We start from the raw sequence: 20,496 nt of genomic DNA, 5'->3' as shown, positions 1-20,496 counted from the left end.
AAAACAAAACATTCTCCCTCTTAATTGGTAATTGAGAAAAGCTGGCAGCACATGTATTAAAGGCAACCTAATATCTAGTGGAAAATGAGAACACAAATTTACTGTTAACTCCATCATCATGCTCAAATTGAAAACGACTGGTGCTGGTGTCCATTTGCTGTGACAGCTGTCCACACTTTAGGTTTTTGTGCTATTTAAAACCTTATGAGATGTGCACCTATTTTACACTTCATTTTTGAGGTTATTAATAAAAATAAGACGGGTGTGGGTTGACCAAAATCAAGATGATAGTTCTGGATTTTAAATGAACATTATGCTCAGTATAAAAAATTCAACATATTTTGCTCAAAAAAGTTGCTCATATATTGGGACTGTTGAGAGATTCTGAATTCACCGGGTATTAATTTCAACAAATTCATTTACTCAAAATAAATCTTTTTAACTAAACACCATGTTTATACCCAGGACACTGTAATTCAAGCACACATGACATAATCAAAGTTAGATTTATTATATCTGGACACGGAGTGTTTAATAAAAAAGAAAGATGTAGAAGTAGAACGGTGTGTGGTATGGCACTTTCCTTTTCACAAACCAGAATTCCCCTATAAGACAAATAACTCATATAGTGCATAGAATTATTTGATTATCCACTTCATAGCAATGAGTTACCAAATCAAAAGTAATAAATACTGTACAATGATAAATCTGCAGTTAAAATGACATGCCAAAATTTTACATTACATACAATATCCTAAAAAAACAGCATTTGTTATTCATACCTTTACAATAACATTTTTATAAAGTCACTAAATTGTACAAGTATGATTCAATATATGATTATATATACAAATATATTCCAATATCAATATTTAAATAAAGTGCCTTTCTTATTGAAGCTCTGAAAGGTGAAATCTTACCATCAAATGTACTTAAAAAAAAGAGTGTATTTTATCTAAACTTCAACAACCAGTATTAGAAAAAAGTACTACATTTTCCATTTAAGTTATACCAAGTTATACAAATACCCACATTCATCAGTTTATTCACCAAAAATATTGACACACAAAGCCAAAGTCAAAACTCGGGTAGGTAGACGCTGCGAGTTACTTGTGACAGAACCAACCCAGGCTCACTGGACATACTGGACATTTCTGCAAAATACTGCATTGCTTCTTACATGTTTCACAACACCTTCAAAGTGAAACGTCCTATACTAAACCTCACCCTAAACCTAACCAATAGTGTAAACAAAAGCAACTGTAGGTAAAGCAACCATGCCATTTTAGCTTGCTTGGAACTTGTACCAGAGCACTCCACATTGCAAGTTCAATGAAGTACCAGGTGAGCAACCAAGCAAGTTTACTACATTAGAAAAGCCAGACATAAGGAGCAGATTAAGTGATGCAAATTTCAAAAAGTATTCATTTACTGTTCATTCGCTTTGGTAAAAGTGTTTTTAGGTCATGCAAAGAATCAGGCTGAAATACTCTAAGACATTAATTGATAATCTGCCCTGTAATCATAATATGTGGGAAAAGGAATAAAAGTTGATGCAGTTTTACTGCCACCAGTGTTCATTTAAGCTGGAAACTTTAGTAAACTGTATGCATAGGTATGTGTTTGGGGTTTTGAAAAAAAAATTAAGAAGAGGCACGTATTTCTAATGAGCCTAGTTTGGACAGAACCCATGTACAGTACATATTACAAAGATCATAAAATCCATGCCTGTACTATTTAAGGAAAATATACTATCACTAAGAGCAGGACGTTCTAACGTTCTAACGTTCCAACGTTCTCACAGCTGGACTGAATGACATTTTCATGGCTGGCATTTACTGTTATCTCAACTAAAATTTCTTCACGGTTTTGCTCAGGTTTGAAGGGGATCATAAGCGATGCTAATGTGCACTTGGCTCATTCCTACTTTTGGAGATCTCCTGCAGAGTTTAGCGTTACTTGCAACCTGTCTGTATTTTTCAAGTGAATGCAAATACTTTGATTATATTTTTAAAGTTTAGAAGTTTATTTAGAGTTAGAACTTAAATCTAGAGGAATGTAGATCTTAAGATGAACCAAGCAGATGAGCCATGAAGCGTGATTTTGATAATGATTTTTCATCAAAGTACCTTGTTCAGAATCACAGCTGCATTGAAGACCCCCAGAGGTCTAACTAACCTTACTCTTTTTCATTTATCTAGTAAAAAGACTGAACTGAGTTTTCATATTACTATACTGTGCTTAAAATCACAATGTAAGATATTATCAAAGGTGGATGTTTATTGCTACATGGAACAGTTGTCTGTCAGCAGGAATTTACAAATCAAATCACCAGCATTCCATGTCAACATCTCACAAATAGATCATGACAACACTTGTGCTGAAAAGGGCGGCTTAGGTCCTTCAAACTACATCCCATGTAAGCCTCTAGGCTTTGTTTTGGACTCAAGGATGAATTGAGACATTGAAAGAGCCATTGTATTTAAAGAGAAGTTCGTTTACAACAAGTGTCACCTTCACCTCACCTTTACAGGAAGACTTCAATCCATCAACCAAGCTCTGACAGCCCCCTGCACTGGTGTCAGGCGGCTGTCTCATATTGCATTCAGCACAAAGCTGAGTTGTGTTGAAAACAGAATGGGATCCAATTATACTTCAGATTTTAAAAAACAAGCCTCCCATTGCTGAGGGGCGTCTTCTCAAAGACAAGTTCAAAAAAGGTTCCCTATCGCTTCTCAGATTCCCTAATTTTGTTCTGCTACAGTTCTCCACAAAAAGGTAGGTCAAAGGTCAAATGATCCTGCATAAATATCTATCCAATGACACAAAGTCTGTGTATATTTGGAGTAACAATAAACAAACTCTAAAGAGAAGAACTATTCTCAGAAATTTGTTGAATTGGTTTGCGAGTGGTGCGGCTTGTGTTTGATTTGTTTGGACTGATCTCGCACAGATTGGAGCGAGGCCAGGATTGAGCTTCAGGTCTAAAGACAACAAAATAGGCATTTTGTTGCATTTTTGAATATCTCACAATTCTAGCAGCTTTACTGGAATTCCTTTAATGGTGGAGCAGAGTCTTTGAGGACACTTGAGGAAAACAAACGTGCATCCAATGAAAATACAGCAAATTTGTTCTAGAGAATGCCATTGAAGAACTCTTGCTGAACTTTGTTTGGAGCACGTACGTAACATCACAGAAGAAAGAAGACAGAAAATTGCATCATGATCTTCCAATCTGGGCTTTGGACCAACATGTTAAACCAGTGTTGTTGCAACTGAGCTGTACAAAACAGTTTGTTACAGTATCTAAGCTTTAGTTTCCAGAAGAATCTCTAGAGGACTCTCCAGAATTAAGCAAACACTTGTTGATTTGATGTGAAATCCATGATCTGGATCAGTACTCCCTGGCCTCCTCTAGTTCATTCATGTAGACGTCTTCCTGCGGGTTCTCAACACACAGTAGACCATTATTGGGAGGCCGAACCGAATGAAAGCGGCTCCAGTCTCCTTTACAAAGGATCCATGGAAGAACGTCCACTTTGTAATGAAGTTCCGGCGAGAACTCCGTACTGATGAGGTTGGGGGCTCCGGCCCCTTTGCCTCGAGTGATGAGCTTCATGTGATCATCGTAGCAGCAGTGCTGTGCAGCCAACGTGGTGCTGTCAAAGGAGAGCATCGAGCGAACACAGAACTTTGCGGAGGGCTTGTAAATGTCCAGCCTCTCCTTTGGGCCGCTGGCGTCTCGCCAGCGATAAGTCTTTTGTAACTTCCTATCAAAAATGTTGACAGCACTGTAGACCACCTCGGATGGGTAGATGCAAGGGCAGTTGGGTAATTCTGTCAGGACCTGGTGTAGATATTTCTCGAGGAAGTCGTTCTTGCAATTCAACCACTTCTCACAGCTGTCAACATCTACAGGGTAATCAGATCAATTTATTAACATTGGCAAAAATATTTTATATATTTAACTTCTTGCTAATATTTAATATTTAATTTATGCCAGAAGAAATTATTGAGAACCATGGCCTAACACACAATAGGGGTTGTCTCAGTCTGCTGCCAAAACATAAAGATACAAAAAATATGTTCTGCGGTCATGCTGAAACATAGCTGTTATGTACATTTATGTTTCATTGTAAAGAGATAAAAAAAACACTTTATCCTGTTATGTTTTTAAACTACTTTCATTATTATTGCGGTTAAATGAAAAGAGCTATTACATTCAATTTTCAATGCCAAAAGTAAGAGACCAACAAAAAACTCCAAAGCAAATACTGGGGTTTTTGGAAGAGGATTCTTTATTTTGTGGTCTCAGTAACACTCTCTGTGGAGCATTTGTAAAAAATTTGAATGTCAGATCTTTTACAGTCTAACAGGGCTCCCACAGAGTTCCTCCTGCTGCAGTCTCAGAGGAGAAGTTTCTACTACAACGCTGATTAAACGGGTTTTGAACTAGACATTAAGTTAAATGAAAGCTAAGACAACAAATCTATAAATGTTTCAACTAATAAAAGAACACACTAGAAGCTTGAAAGGCAATTAACTGAAGCCTCCATTAAGAGATTCAGTAGTGCAGTATGTTGCAGATAGCAAAAATACTAGTTATAATAAATGGCAATAGTTACACTAACAAAAAAGTTTTTGAACAGTGTAACCTGGCACTGTAATGGGATTTTGGACATGGGTTATGCAAATACCTTCTTTTTTTTTCCCCTGAAATACCGAAAATTCAGGTTTTGGCTTTTTTTTTCTTTTTCTCTCATTTTCATACTTGCTGAAAAATGACTGAAAAGTAGTTTGACCAATAGTGTGCAGGCATTGTACATAATTGTCCAATCGTGGCGGGCGAGAAGGTGGGATCTAAAAAGAACAATGCAAATACAGGTACACATACTGTGTGAAGACTTCAGAGGCATTTTTGGCAATTTAGAACTCCCGACTAGAACAAGAGGGCATATGGTCACCCTAACCACATTTAAAAAGTACTATGGTACCACCAGAATACTGAATTGCTGAATGACAACACCACAGAAATACACAAACAAAACAAACCAACCTGTGCCAAAAAGCTCTGTGCTGTTTGCCACTTCATGAGGAGTAGGTTCTGTCACAGGAATTATGTCATCTGTAGATGTAATAAAGAAGGCATTTAAAATCAACATGAAATATTAAATAAAAACACAATATGATCTTAACAACCCTCCTGAAAATAAAAATCTCTGAAATGTACTGACTCTCCACCATGCAAAAATCTCTGAAATGTACTGACTCTCCACCATGCATAGGCGGAGCGTGTGTAGGGCTGTGCCAGGCTTAGCCTTCCCCTGGCCACGGGTCTGAAATTAACGGGCTGTCGCAAAGAAAATGAAAATAAAATGGAAAATGTTGATTGCGGCATTAAATTTAGATCTGTTCATCTAGGATATTTCTTTTTACATGTTTACAGCGTTGTGCATTATACCCAATCAAACACGATTCTGTTGAGCTTATGAACACAATGGCCAATCAGAGGCATTCAGATTAGTCATCGGTGAAACGTTTTGTTCAGTGCACGTGCACTCACTGATTGAATCCTGCACTTCTGTGAATTCTCTCATAAACAACAAAGTACAGATATACATACAGCATAAGAGATTCATTCACTGCATACTGTCGACAACTTCACTGATCATAACGTGAGTGTTTAAGTGTTTTTAGTGCTTAAACTCGAGCTAGACTTGAGTCATAATGTGATGTTCTTTGTTAATGTAAATGTTCTTTGCTCGCTTTCTGTATATAATTGATTCGCTGTTACTGTGGAACTGTGGAAATGAAAGCATTATAATTAGCAACTTAAAATGTTGGTATTTTAAATCTGGTACTTGCCTAAAAAGAAGGGTTTATGATGTGCGTATAGTTAATAGATTACACGAACATTAGGCTACTTATAGCCTTACCCTGGAGTTGGTTCACATTCCGTCTATGCCACCATGGCTAAACTAGTTAAGCTGATCTGCCAGCAACAATAACGAGTTTAACCTGGTCCAGATCCAGGGGTCTAAAGTCCCTATCTCAAAACTACACCGTCTAACTGAAAAAAAAAGAGCATAGTTTTTCTTTTGCCATTCAAAAATAGCAGTGTATTTTACATTGCAAGTACTTCATTAAAGCAAATAGATGTTTTTTCATTGACCAATTTATTTCAGAAGGCGTTTAAAAATATTTTAGATTTGTTTTTTTCAGGACCTGAAAACGTTCAAATTAAGTTGTTCTATGGTGTTTATGTAGATTTAGTACTGTAGAGCCTCACATAGCGTATTTGATTTTGTAAGCGAACTGATTTTGTGTGTAATGCCCGTTTTTGTGCATGGCAGGCTGTGGACCGCCCTGTATCAGGGGTTTTTAAACTGAAAGCCCTCATTGAGCTGTCATACTAAAGCCAAGTAAACGCCTGCTGCTCTCAAAGAGTGGTTTTATAGTGTATACAGTACACACACAGAAGGCCAGACTTCTCCTTTTCTAACACGAGTCTGGTGTCCCTGGTGTTTGTTCGACTTCTGCATGCCTGACAGAGATGAATGAGAGGCATTAGTTAAGTTTTCCATCACTATTAGCATAATTAGGAGCTGGATGGAATTAAGATCAAGATCAATAGTGAGTAGTGAAGTGCATTGTGGGGTTGCAAAGGCGTAAGAGTAAGTGACAGCATTGACAGTCTCACCGGGACAATGATATAAATCACATGTCCGTGATTCTGTGGCAGTGCAGGCGTAGCCACATGAACGAATCCTCTTTTGATTCCCGTGTCCACAGGTGACACTGCATGGTGACCAGTCGCTCCATTCTTCCTCCTCATATTCTGTAGATGAAAAAAAATAATGAGTGTAGGAAATCGGTGACAAAAAAGCATGACCTTTTCTACAGTATAAATTGAAACTAGCGAATTCCTCACACAGCATGTGGGAATGTTATGCAATGCAGGTCAAAGCACAAATGAGTTGGGATTAATGGTAAAGGAATTTCTTTACTCTACATAAGCTCCTGAAAGTGAAATCTTCATCTAAAATACGTTAACTCAGTTCTAGTACTGAGCTTAAACCTTTAACTTTAATCTACTCGCATCTGAACTCCAACATACTGGGACTGACAAAGAGAAATAAATCCAAAAACAACTAAGATGGTAAGTGCATCTCTCTGTTGTTTGCGTAAGAAAGCTAATGATGCGCAACTAAATTAATATTGCGTATTTCTCTGTAAAATATAATCTCTCTAATGAACAAAATGTGGGCCCTCCTGGCAGGCCAGACTTGCTTTTTTTGGTAATAAATATGTCAGAGGCAAAGTCGGCCGATTACAGCTGTGAGAACTGAGCCAATACAAACACTTCAGCAGGAAGGCAAGGCCTAATAGCTTAGACGCTTTCCAACAATGCTCTCTTTCCACCACCATGCTAAAGAGATTAAAGTTTCAGAGCACTCCATGGCGGTAGTGATGGAGAGAAATAAGTGCACTGTTTCCTCGCTGATGTATTTTGGCTGCATTGTTGTTGGTTACCAGGTGTTGTTGCTAATTCAGTGTCCACATTCTGATGATGAAGACACACACTCATACTGTCACAGCAAAATAACACACTGACTTCAAACTAAAATAAGAAATACCAACTTTATTCATGTAGCGTAATTGAGCTTGGTAGCCCCGTACAGTATAAAATCTGCACAAAACTGTCTATTAAACATCATATAATGTTTTGATACTGTGTTGTGTCACACAACGTCACTGGTTTGCAGACATCATTCATTTCCAATGAGAGATACACAAGTGATCTAGACCACACACACACTGAATAGATTTATATTTGCTATCAGAGAACCTTGTTTATACCAACTAAAATACTATAGGCGCTGTAATAAGTTACTATAGTAAAACTGTGGTAAATAATTTTCATTAGGGCAGTGGAGAGCAAAAAATGACCTAAAGCTATAACATTCTACTGAGCTGTTGCCGAACATGGCCTGCCTGTAATTCTGTGGCTCACCATAATTGCAGAAAAGCGCTTCATTACTGTACGCCTCTAGAGCAGACCACATCATTAATAATGTGGCTCATTTGCCCTTCTCTGTTTCCCAGTCAGACTTGTTTGTACACAACACACTCCTACTCTAAGTACACTCATTAGGTCTATTTTAGAACAGGGGATCCACTGGGTCAACAGAGAGAAGCCGGTTCAGTTTCATACCCACATCCTCAGAGGCTCTCCTGCTCACACAACCACAGCGGGCTTGCTGCAATTGCTTCTTTTTTGGCTGGTTGTTGGATTTAACCACACACCACCAATGCACTTTCTCTCTAATGAAGCTGACAGAACATGGTGGAACACAACCTCAACGGAGGATCACCCTGAAAGTCAATGACAGATGGAGACGAAAAATACCCTTGTGAAATAAAGCTGGTTAAAGGATAAATGTAAATTCTGGTTTTAAAGTCATTGCAGTGTAAGTTAAACTCTAAAGTTTTAGTTTAACAATCCAGTGTGAGCTTATGTACTTTTCTGTGCTGTTTAAACTTTCTGCTAGCCCTGCTTACTATGCAGACACTAGGGTTAGTATAGTAAGCAGGGCTGATAGATCTTAAAAAGTAAAAAAAAAAATCTAGTTAAAAATAATCAAGGTTTTCCACTAAATAAACACAAAGAAGAATGACATAAATTATTTCCATGCATATGCACCAATACAAAAACAAACACAACACAGTTTTTGCCAATTTTAAGTTTAAAGAGACACTTTTAACACCACAGTGTTGCTCAATAGCATCACTAAATTTTAAACATTTTGAAAATAAATATACATATTACAACATATTGTAATACACAATACCAAAAAAGTTTAGAGTTGTTTGTGGAAACTATGATGCATTATTCTGTGATGAATAGAAAGTTAAAATTAATTTAAAACTGAAAAAAAAAGAAATTAAAAAAAAATTTAAAACAAAAAAAAAAATAAAATTTACTTTAATTTTAACAAATAAAAAAAATAGTTTGGAAACAGTCATTTGAAAAATAAATATAATTTATTACATTCATCATACTAGTGAACAATAGTCTGAACAGTAATCTTGTGAGTTAAAGACTACCTGTTTGGAAACAGTCATTTGAAACAGAAATAAACATTATTTCATTCATTATTTGGTGCCTCCTAGAGGCAGAAAAATGACCCAAAACAGCTTTGAGTACAACATTATACTTCCCAGCAGTTTTTTGTTGTTTGCCAATTTTTTAAATGTCTTACACATAAAAGAGTGACTGAATGCTTTAACAACTTCCTCAGGCAGTGTATATAACTCTGGTGTGGAAAAGTGGAAATGACAGACAAAACAAATGCAAAAAACACTTTTATTTCAAAGCCTGAGAACTGCCATGAATTCCAGAGAGAACTCAAAGGGCTAGGCCGTGTGAATCATACCAAAGCGCCAGTCATGGGATGAAAACACAGCAGACGCTTTCTTTGTCAGCCCAAGCATGCTGGCCCTTCTTTCAATCTACTGTCTAATTGAACACAAATATTAGTTGTTTAGCCAGCGAATAGGCCCCATGCTGCTCTTAGCAAGCGTTGGGGCCCCGGTTTCAAACAGCCACGTTTTCTGAGCACTGGTGTCAACTTCAAAGGAAAGACACACAAAGCTGATGCTCAAGCCCGCTGTCACTAACATGAACCAGACGTAGCGTTGAGTTTCCTGCTGCAATCCCTTATTCAATACTTTTTACTGTGATCTTTTCTTCACCATATACTTTGAGAAGGTTCAGAGCACTTGATGATAGATTGTGTTCTGCTTGTGTTCACATTAAAATGGTATTTCAGCACTACAGTCTGCCCCGTATGTAAACATTTTGAGGTAACGATCTGCTTAACCGAAAAAGAAGCAGTCTGGTGGTGAGATAACATGCGTACCACAACTAATATTGTGATAATGTATTAGGACACACATCACTGGGTCACCTTTCACTGTTTGCTGTTGATAGGCATCTAGAGAAAGTCTCTGGAAGTGGTGACAGAAATGCACATGTTTATGTAGCAGTTCTTGAGCACAACCCTTGAAGCATAAATCATAATGTCAAGTCCTAAAGAGGAGGCTGGGGCCCGCATTGCTGAGGAAATCAGCTAGGCATACGTGCCCCGGCGTTCCAAGAAGCCCCAACAAGAGCACTGATACTTCCGATAACAAGGCTGAAGAAAAACTAAAACTAAAAACTCAGGGTTTCCAATTACACAGTTGAAAACAAACATCAAAGCAGTTTAATTCAAGTCAATTATTATGATTTTTCTTGACTTTTGCACAGCAATATGGATGAGTCCAAACTCTAACTGGCAAAAAATACCCGTGCTTACCGTAATTGTCCATGGAGTCCCAGCCCTTCCATCGTCTGTTCCAGTCTGCACCCACACCACTCAACAGGGAATCTTCTCCCTCATAACTGAGGTCCTCCCCATTCTCCTCCAGACTGCCTTGCCCAGGACCTTCTTGACTGGAGTCGTGATATTCCCAGAACAATGGCCAGAAGAGCTTTTTATGGCCCAGCCACTCTTCAGAGCTCAAGGACCAGTCATTCATGCTCTCCTTGGCAAGGTCCATCTCAATCTCCATCTGTGGGTTGTCCACAACCTCAATGGTAACCTTATAGAGAGATACACGTTGATATCAGAAAGTTGTAGTTCTACAAAACCTTGGTTTTGACTGGTTTTTGGAACATGATAACCAGTTTGTTGCGGGTTCAAGATGGGCAACCAGCCCAAACAAGACTGACTAGGTCCAGCAAGCCAGGTTCAACCATCTAGACAGGCTTGGATCAGCTAATGACCATAAATGGCCAGTTTGGAAACTATTCTGACAACCACCAAATCTGACAAGTCTTTCTAAGCAAATTAGATTATATACAGTATATATGCTATATATTATAATTATAATAGATAGATAGATAGATAGATAGATAGATAGATAGATAGATAGATAGATAGATAGATAGATAGATAGATTTCAAATAAATTGTTCTTTTGAACTTTCTATTCATTGAAGAATCCTCGGGAAAAAAAAAACATTATCACACTTTCTACAAAAACATTCTGCAGCTGAACTGTTTGAACTGTTTTACACATTGATAATAAGAAATATTTCTTAAGCACCAAATTAGCATATTAGAATGAATTGTGAAGGTTCGTGTGGCTTCGAAGAATTCATTATTTGAAACTGAAAATTCAGCTTTTCCATCAAAGGAATAAATTACATTTTACAATACATTAAAAATGGAAAAGTTATTTTAATTTGTAATATGTTTTTTTTTTTTTTTTTGGATCAAATAAATTCAACCTTGGTGACTTCTTTCAAAAACACTAAAAACAAAATCTTAACCCCCTTAACATTTGAACAGTAATTTATGTTTTCCTGAATCACAACATATTGGGTTTAATTGCACATTTAAAAGGTAACTCTACCACCCCCTTTGAGTACTGTTTTGTTATAGCCGTGCATTCATGTTAAGTATGTTCAGAGTTTTCTCTATTCTCCTATTTGTTTATTTCAAAGGATGTTTTGAGGTGACAGATTTGTTCTTTGCATGCTTGGGCTCGTAGTGCCCGAGTCAGGCAGACCTGAAAACGATAGCAAGTGTTCCAGCAGGCCGAGACAAAGGACTGGTTGTTTATTTCCCCTACAGCGTAACAATCTGATGGCTGCTGCAGCTGTTTATAAAGGCACAGAGCAGTTTAGAGCGGGTGATTACGCTACTGTAACTGCACTGTTTACAACAGTCTGCCTCCAGCTCCTCCTTGAACTAATCATGACTGTGTTCTACTTCCAAAGAACACAAGACGTCATTTTTAAAGACAAAAAGATCCAAGGTTTAGATCACTGGAGGTCCATTAAATGGCAAATTTAAGTTTAATGGCAAAACAGATGTAAAAGAAATCTCTGCTGCATTTCTTTGTTAAGGTCTTATCAAATTTCCTGCCACTAGGAAAGTTGAGTCATAAAAAAAGAAGATAACATTAAATATACCAGCTCAAAAACGTAAGAAAATGTTCAGTACAAACTGACGTCTTAAAATAATAATGTTTACCACATTACCTGCTAAACGCAGTAACATATACATTTACATTGGCAGCCACCATACTGGAGACATAAAAACAAAATAGCTTTTTCTAAAAAGCATGGAAGATGGACCCGTCCCACTTGGAAGACTCTTGAATTTTCCTTATTATAAAAGTCAATTTTCTTACTAGGGATCTCCTGCGTATTTTTTCCCTGAAGTCTAACTTCGTTTCCTCTCAAGTCCACTTACACACATAAACTTCATAACAGTACTAAAAATATAAAAATTCCTTCTTTACTGGTGTTGTAAAAACATTTAAAGATTGGGATCTGCTCTTGGAGGGAGCATTAAAAGTGCCTGTTAAAATAATACTGTGGCCTTTCACCTTTTGAATTTTCTCGGGATTTCTTTTAGGTACACTGTGCAGAAGTTTGAGCAGCATGGCTGAAATGAGCTACACCAGAATAAAGGTCTTGCTTGGGGTAATTTAAGAGGCCTCTTTGGTTTAGAAGCAGCTATGACATGACCAGCAACAGCGCAGAAACCTGAAGTCCCAACTGCAATCACAGCAGCAATAACAGTGAAACAATGAGTGCATAGGTTAATCACATACACCACAAACAGTTGCCAAGTAAAATCAATCCATTACCCGGCTCATTATACAATGATTTATTTCACCCTAAGGAAAGAAATGACAAGGTTTTGGGAACAGAGAGAGGTTAAACATATCTGGAGTAACAAACTACCCTCATAATATTAACAACTGTCTTTAGAAAAACTAATGCCAAGATATACAAATATACAACAAAAGAAACCTAAGACCCCCAAAACACAAAATCACTGATTCAGTTCATTTACCAAATTTTCTTGTGGTTCAAGGGCCTGTAAACAGCATATTACTTCTTTAAAAGCATTTATATACAGGAAAAAAACTTGAGTCTGAGACAATCAAAATGACACTAAAGTGAGACTGAACCTGCTCTTACTTGAATGTTTGGGTTCTGGGAGCCCAGGTCTGCATTGGCAAGGTCAGGGAAGTTCTTCAGGTCTAAAATGAAGGGTTCTTCTTCTTCCTGTGGAGCAGGTTTAGGAAGGTCTCCCTCCGAGCGAATCTGCGACCATCTCCTCTTATGACGGTGAGGCAAAGGTGGCTCGCTCCTCAATTGGTTCTGCCGCTGAATGTCCCGCAGAGCCTGTCTGACATCTTTGGAGTCACCGTGACCTCTGACCTAGGAAGTGCACACATATAGTATCCTATGAAAGGAACATCTGGTGATCTAACCAGCTTTATTTAGATGAAAGCATCCTTATGTATAAACCCCCAGAAAGGACCAAAGATAAATACTTCTGAGAAATTCCGTCATGCACATAAAGATTGTTAGAGGATCTGTCTTAGTTTAACACCATATCAAATCTATACAGCTTTGACCTTATGGCCCATATGAAAAAAGATGTCTGGGTTTCAAATAAACCCATCTGGAGTGAAATGTCTAGCACATGACAGCGTATCAGGTGGATTTTGGAACAGGATTAGTAGAAATCATGGGAATAATAGACCTTCCTTTTGCTTTAATGATCCAGGAAAAGGCTGTTTCCCAGAACTCTGAAAGACTTTGTCAGTCTCTTTTAAGGTTTCGTATACAAAAAGTGCTCTTCGTGTTTTTTGATTTCCATGCTGCATATCTAGTCAATGGATGCTTCATTGGATTACCATTAGCAACATAACAAAACAGACAGCAGAGAAACATCAACAAGGAAGAGGAATTGCACGCTTACTGCTGCTGCTCATTCTTTCTCAGTAAGTCTGAGACAGTCATGGCTCACTCTCTTGACAGCTGTTTGACATTACGGGTAATGCTGCATTCAACAGATGGAGGGACTATGAATTCCTGGAGGAAGACTCAGGAGTCAGGACAGTGCATGCAGGTAAATGATTACACATTAAGGGATATTTATCTCTTTCATCTGGTTTACTTTAATATGGAGACATACAGTCTGTGGTGGTACAAAGAAAGGCTTCCTGCTGTCCACAAACCATGACGATACTCTAAAGCACTTTGTTCCTTGTTACTAATCATGTCAACAAGTCTTAAGCCTCAAGAATAAGGCAGATGATGGTGACTTTTTTTTTTTAATATTAAGGGATTTTTAAAGTGCTTATTTTATTTATTAAATGTAAAACATCGATGTAATTCTGTAATGTCCTCAGACTAATTCTTTTTCACAAAATTTACCTTAAATTATAATTGGTCATGAAAAATATGCTATTATATTATTGGTTAATAATAATTCTTCACCTCTCTCTCTCTAGTTTATTTAATATATATGTAAATAACAAATCAAAAGAATATTCAGACGGGTTAAAAAAGTAGACTATAACATTATTGATTAATATTAGTTTTTTCTGCAAACACATTGTGCAAAAAAAAAAAACAAAAAAAAAAAACATTGTTTTCTTTTTCTTAATATACACTTATGAATTGTTTAGAATAAGACCAGGGACATTTAAATGTTGTAGATAAATAGTACAAATGCTCATGTTGTCTTTAGCTGCATGCACTCTCCAACATGCAATAAGCGCCAGATGAAACTCAGTTTAGACTTTACATTTTGGGTCATGCTGCGCTTCAAAGAGTTCTTGTGGAGGCCCTGTCTATAAGCCACCAGAGACTTCAAAAGAACAGCAACATACATAAGCATAAATCAGAAAGCAAGAGACACATATGTCCTCATCATGACCACATCATTCTGCAAGCATTCTCTATATCTCCCTTACTTTCAAATCTCCACCGTGGTGCATTTCAGCATGTGGTATTCCTGCTCTTCCTCATCTAGAGACTCGGTTTGATGTCCCCTTCTGACGCTGCAGAGAGAGGGGGAGTTGGGTCTGTCTGATCAAAGCTTCTCTCTACTGATCATGCGTGGCCTGCCTTGTCTCACTTCACTGCTTGTGTGTCTCTCCCACACGCAAAACAGATGTCCTCTGCTCCAGACGATAAACTTCACCCTGGCTCTAATAATGAAGTTCATCATCAGTGAGGGAGTGGGAAGGAGGAAAGGAAGCTTCTTTAATGATTCTTAAACAATTATTAGCGTCCAAACGACTAACGTTTCTATTTAAATTCAGTAATTTTATTATATTCATTGGAATTTGTTCAACACAGGGACCATTTTTTGACAAGTGGAAATACATTTACATAAATGTGAGACTTTCGTGAGACTTACATCCATTTATTTTCTGACTGGTTATGACATTTAATTTAAGGTAGGCTACATATGACAACAGAATTTTGTTGTATAATAAATTAATGTAGAGACCATTTTACTTATTTGAATATTCATGTCTAATGTGAAGGGCCTTTAGAAGATAGTTAACAACATCAAGGCAGCTTACTAGGATTTGGAGCAGAATGAATGTGTCAGCTAAATGAATCACTAGGAAGTGCACAGTCGGAGTGCAGTTGGGAACTACTGTCCATTTTTCACAGTCCTGTGAAAACCAATGAGATGTTACCATCCACAAAGTTTTTGTTGCCTGCCTGTTGTGAGCGCATTTAAGGATTTCATTGGAGAGTGTTTCCTCACTTTGTGCGCCTTCCAGAGAGCTTTCATACAGTTCCCTTCAATCATTCTATAATCAAACCTCTGAGAAAAAGTCATGCCAAGGTAAGCTCCTCACTCAGCGTTGCTGTTTGTATTAATCTCTTTCTTTACACGGGTAAAACTGCTTAATCACCAGCTGAGACGAAAAGGAAGGCTATGATTTCACATGAGTGCTACAGGTTAATACGAGAAAAGAAACTTTAAAGAATACTTTCCTGTGCCGCAAAGCGGCTCGCAACAACCAAGTCCCTGGAGCCAGAATTACTGGCTCTCCACAAAGGGGGCCAACAGAAACAGAAGAGGAAAGACAGCAAGGCCACTCGTGAGTAGAGTGACATGGTAAGGATGGAATCCTGCCCAGATCCTGGCAGAGATGATCATTGTCCTCATGCCTTTATGTTGTTCTTTCTCTATATTTTTTTCTTCCAGCATACCACCATGTTACAATCTGATTCTCTTGGCATGCCTCAACAGCATCAGTGTACCATGTGTTATCTTCTCTTCTCACAAACAGTTATTGTGTTTTATAGGACGTGCCATCTGGATGGGCGCGGAGACCTAAGAGAATAAACGAATACGCTCCTGCCAAAATAAATACCACACACACACACACGTGGTCTAAGGATGCTTTGAGCTGAATATGCTGGAGCTGAGGTGCCACCACAACAAGGGCATCAGGGCACCGAATCTGGAGAGGGAACAGAGTCCCAAAGCACATGAAACATTCAGTCTGATTTCCCCAACACCCTCACAAAGCATTACATTTGACCGCTTAGAAAGAAAGCAAATGGGACGCATTAGCAACGGAAAACTGAGTGGCTGGTTCATAATTCAATAAAATAGATGGATTTGATTATTCTCTTCCAAAAAAGAGGGAAAAGCAAGTTTTTCTATGAGCCAAGGATTAGTCACACTGTCAGAAGTCTTTATTCCTAGTTAGTGTGTCATGTATTTAAAACTATGGAAGCTCATTTCTGCGTCAATGTGAAAAAATAAAAATGTAATTGTCGCCTTAATTTGTTTCTCGTTATTGTGACTTTATTTTTGGATTTGTGACGTTATATCCCACAACTGCAACTTTCATTATAATTGCAACTTTGTTTCTCAAAATTGTGACATTTCTTAAAATTGTGAGTTATCATCTCAAAATGTTGACTTTACATCACAATTGCAACTTTGTTTCTCAAATTGCAAATTTATTTGTCATAACTGCAACTTTGACTTAATTTATCATATTACAATTTTATTTTTTTAGAACTGCAATTTTGTATATCAAAATTGCAACTTTACATTCTTACAGTTGCAACTTTTTCTCATAATTGTGACTTCAAATCTCTCACATTTGTTTGACTTAATTTCTCACAGTTGACGCTGCATATCTTACATTGTTAAACATACTTTATCTTTTGATTGTATTTTTATTTTATATTTATATCTCACAATCTGACTTAATTATTCTTATTTAAAACTTAAATCACGTGTACCTATTTTTTTTTCAAGGGCAGAAATGGGTTTACATGCAAAACACTTTTGTGTGCAGCAAGTGAACCTCAAGGTTAGAGCGCCTGGATGGATATATCCCACACAGATCCATGTCTGGCTTCTCTCAGATGGCTTGTGTCAAAAACTCTTCATTAACGTCATGTAAGCCCCATTAATCACATCCCACTAGAATTCCTGTTGACACTTGATAACCAACTTGTACCAAATGTACCAGTGGTACTGTACATCTTCATACCACCTATATTGTAAACTGGAAAAAGGCAGTTTATCTCTTTTTTTACAAACTTCAGATGTTTATAATCAGATCTCGGTGCTGCACAACATGTTTTGTAGGGCCAAGATCTAAAAAATAGTTGTACTCAGCAACATGCAGGCACGTAATAAAACCTATACCAACTCACAAGCTATTAACTGTGTGTTCTGGTGGTTTTTGTGAAATATTATCTGGTGTTTCTTTATTAAATTCTGAATATAGCTTCTACCAAGGCATTCGCTATGTACTTTCAAACAGATTATGGTTTACAGTTTCAGCTTAACCTCAATTAGAGCACTGGACATTTGAGAGCTTTCCGCACCCGAGTCATCCGGCACAATGCTAAGAAACGGCAACATAAGCTTCCAAGAGGGGATCAAGAATTTGGCGCCATTTGTGGAATTGGTGTCTGCATGAGCTTGAGGAGAGGAAGTGCCCTGTGATTATTGGGCTTATCAATTATAGCACCAAGGCCGAAGAACTCCTATGAGATTTCTCTGAGCGTGGCGTGTCAGGTTCCAGCTGGCTGTTTTGATTAGTAAGTGTCAGTTTTTTGTGTGAAGCAAAGACGTCCTGTTGTGCAGGGGAAACAATGGCCCTCCCATGTCTGCATGAACCCCAGTGGCTACTTTAATAAAAACATCTTTCCCAATTGGCTTAAAAGGTGTGGGAGACGTGATGTTTTCACACAGCGCACAAAGACGGTCTTGTATCACCCGAGTATCAATGCTTACCAATGTGCTTTCTGTCAGGTCTTTGCACCCTTGTTCTTAACCCCCTGCTCAGGTAATGCGTAGTGAGTCGAGTATCTACTATATAGATAGATTCATGTGCACATGCAAGAGGGGCCTTAGTTTTACATCTAGGATAGTGGACTTGTATTCAAAATTCTTTTCAGAGGGGAAATGACTATTAAAAGGCAGCCTGGGGTAGGTTTGCATTTCCTCTCTGGGTTAACACTCCATAAAGCTGATCCATGAAAAAAAGTCACAGCATAACCTTGGATTCAGTGTGACCTCACTTCTCGGCTAAAGGAAAAATGAATTAATGAAATACCCAAAACAACCCATGAACATTAAACTGTGGTTTATCATTTAACAGATGGGGCAAATTAACCACCCCGCCATTCCAGGCATTAAGCACACTTTAACTATGGAAACTGTATTTTCAGTGTGTTTGACCTTTATCCTGGTTCATTCTGAATATGATATGACATGGAATAAAAAGATTCATACCTGTCTGACACCTGCTGCTCTATGAAAACTCAACGTGTTCTGCAGCATAGTAAAGCAGACCGGGGCTAATTGTCACAATGAATATCAAATCACTGTTTTGGCTTACAAATATTGTAATACATAATTGCATCCTTTTTAAAACGTGAAAATGTTATGACAAATAATCCTGAGAAAACGGTTCTCCTTTCAGTTAAAATATATAGAAATATAGATAAAACAAACATTTATTTGAATGTTATTGGATGTGACATCTTACCCTGTTTGACAATTAGCTCCAGTCTTTCCTATTGGTTAAAAAACCAGATCAGGTGACAACTTAATTTTGACACGCATCACTGACCAAGATGGTCATACAATCAGGAACATGAACTATTCCATGTGCCTGCAGATGTAAAAGCTCTAAAAGTTTTGTTTCATCCCAGAATGAAATTAGCATTTATTTGGGATTTTCTGACAAATTAACTTAATAGGTAGGAATTCTAAGTTATTCCTCTGTTGTTGCTGTAAAATAAAAAGTCTCAAAAAATACTGATGAAATCCTACCTCTAGAGATGCTTCACTCTTGCTCTTGATTTGATTTGCTCTTCGTCTTTTTGCAGGGAACCCCTTCACCAACAGACAAAGTGTCAAGAAAACTGCCCACCGTAAAGCTTGGCTTCGAATCAGCATGACTTCGTAAAAAATATATATAATAAGGGCAGTTTTTTTCTATGATTTTGCTATCGTGCACCACTTTTGATGAGTTTCTATGAACAGCACTCAACCCTCTTCAGTTCCAAGTTTCTGTATGCCCATATATGTCCATCCCTCATATAAAACCAATCCATCTAAAACGTCAGAAATGCATTAGGCATTAAACATGTAAAGCAAATTCTCAGTGAGCAACAGAACAACCCTCATGTCCGCGTGTCCCTCAGATCTTCTGACTCTGAGAGGTTCTTGGTCTCCAAACGCATTTCAGCAGTTGCCAGACTCTCGGATTTCTTCAAGTGATCTTTCAAGTGTCGTGAGTTTGCCTCTATCCAGTGGAAATAAATGAAGAACAGTCTTGCTTGAGTGTGGATAGCTCCTCAAACACGCGTCTTACGGAGCTCAGTGCGCACTGAGCAACTGAAGATCCAAGACGATCAACGCAGCGCTAGTATGCTCACTGCCCGTGAATGCAGATCTATGATGCGCTCCTGACTCGCGCACGCAGAAGTCTACACCTCATGCAGGTACTGTGGTGAAATGCCCTCAGTAATTCACTGGCTGGAGGTGACATTAATCTCCCTCCGCTTGTGTGACGTCTCTGCATGGAGGAGGGGTTCATAAACCCCACTGTGACTGACTGACTGAATGAATGAATGAATGACTGAAGCTGCATGCGTGGGGTATAGCATCCTCATAAGATCCAGTGAAGAGAAATGTTTGGCTTATTTAAGGCATTAAGTTTGGTCCATATTATTTTAAAATATATGTTATTTTGTTTTTTTAGATTTGTATACACTACTGTAGAAATACTTATATTCGAGAAGGATAAATTAAATTGATTTCAGTAATTTATTTGTTACAAAATATTACTGTTTCAAATAAATGTTTAAAATAACGTTTCTCAGTTTCCACAAAAAAAAAAAAAAAAAAAAAAAAAAAAAAAAAAAAAAACTGTTTTCAACACTGATATTATTGAGAAATGTTTATTGAGCACCAAATCAGAATATTAGAATGATTTCTAAAGGATCATGTGACACTGAAGACTGAAGTAATTATTATAAAAATAAAATTATTATATTATAAAAAAAATTATAAAATTATTATTGCCACCACGAAAATAAATGACATTTGAAAATATAATAAAAAATAAA

The 20,496-nt window shown here is 37.6% G+C and overlaps 1 protein-coding gene and 1 long non-coding RNA gene across 3 annotated transcripts; one reads left to right on the top strand and one right to left on the bottom strand.

Moving 5' to 3' along the window:
* Positions 1-489: 489 nt before the first annotated feature.
* On the bottom strand, positions 490-19,936 carry LOC109108967 (isthmin-2-like). 2 transcript variants are annotated; one of them, XM_019122083.2, is made up of 6 exons: positions 19,196-19,936; positions 13,045-13,287; positions 10,362-10,647; positions 6,701-6,838; positions 5,057-5,125; positions 490-3,912 (listed from the first exon to the last, which is right to left on the bottom strand). In XM_019122083.2, the coding sequence occupies exons 1-6, from the start codon at positions 19,319-19,321 to the stop codon at positions 3,395-3,397; spliced, it is 1,380 nt and encodes a 459-aa protein (XP_018977628.1). In that variant the 5' UTR covers positions 19,322-19,936; the 3' UTR covers positions 490-3,394. The 2 variants fall into 2 exon arrangements, with proteins under 2 accessions (XP_018977628.1, XP_042629752.1); XM_042773818.1 differs by lacking the exon at positions 19,196-19,936 and adding an exon at positions 14,835-16,198.
* On the top strand, positions 13,826-16,490 carry LOC122148139. The gene is made up of 2 exons (XR_006162113.1): positions 13,826-13,984; positions 16,192-16,490. It is a non-coding gene; the product is annotated as an uncharacterized LOC122148139 (long non-coding RNA).
* Positions 19,937-20,496: the final 560 nt, after the last annotated feature.

This window comes from Cyprinus carpio, chromosome A17 (assembly GCF_018340385.1).
Source record: "Cyprinus carpio isolate SPL01 chromosome A17, ASM1834038v1, whole genome shotgun sequence".
In the NCBI taxonomy this organism is placed as follows: Eukaryota; Metazoa; Chordata; class Actinopteri; order Cypriniformes; family Cyprinidae; genus Cyprinus; species Cyprinus carpio.
This window is presented reverse-complemented; position numbering and strand designations above follow the sequence as displayed.

Excerpts from the sequence above, each read along its gene's own strand:
- LOC109108967 (XM_019122083.2), bottom strand. The coding sequence starts at position 19,321 with ATGCTGATTCGAAGCCAAGCTTTACGGTGGGCAGTTTTCTTGACACTT. Across the intron at positions 10,648-13,044 it reads CCCAGAACCCAAACATTCAA|GTTACCATTGAGGTTGTGGA; the intron begins GTAAGAGCAGGT and ends TCTCTCTATAAG. Across the intron at positions 3,913-5,056 it reads CACAGAGCTTTTTGGCACAG|ATGTTGACAGCTGTGAGAAG; the intron begins GTTGGTTTGTTT and ends ATTACCCTGTAG.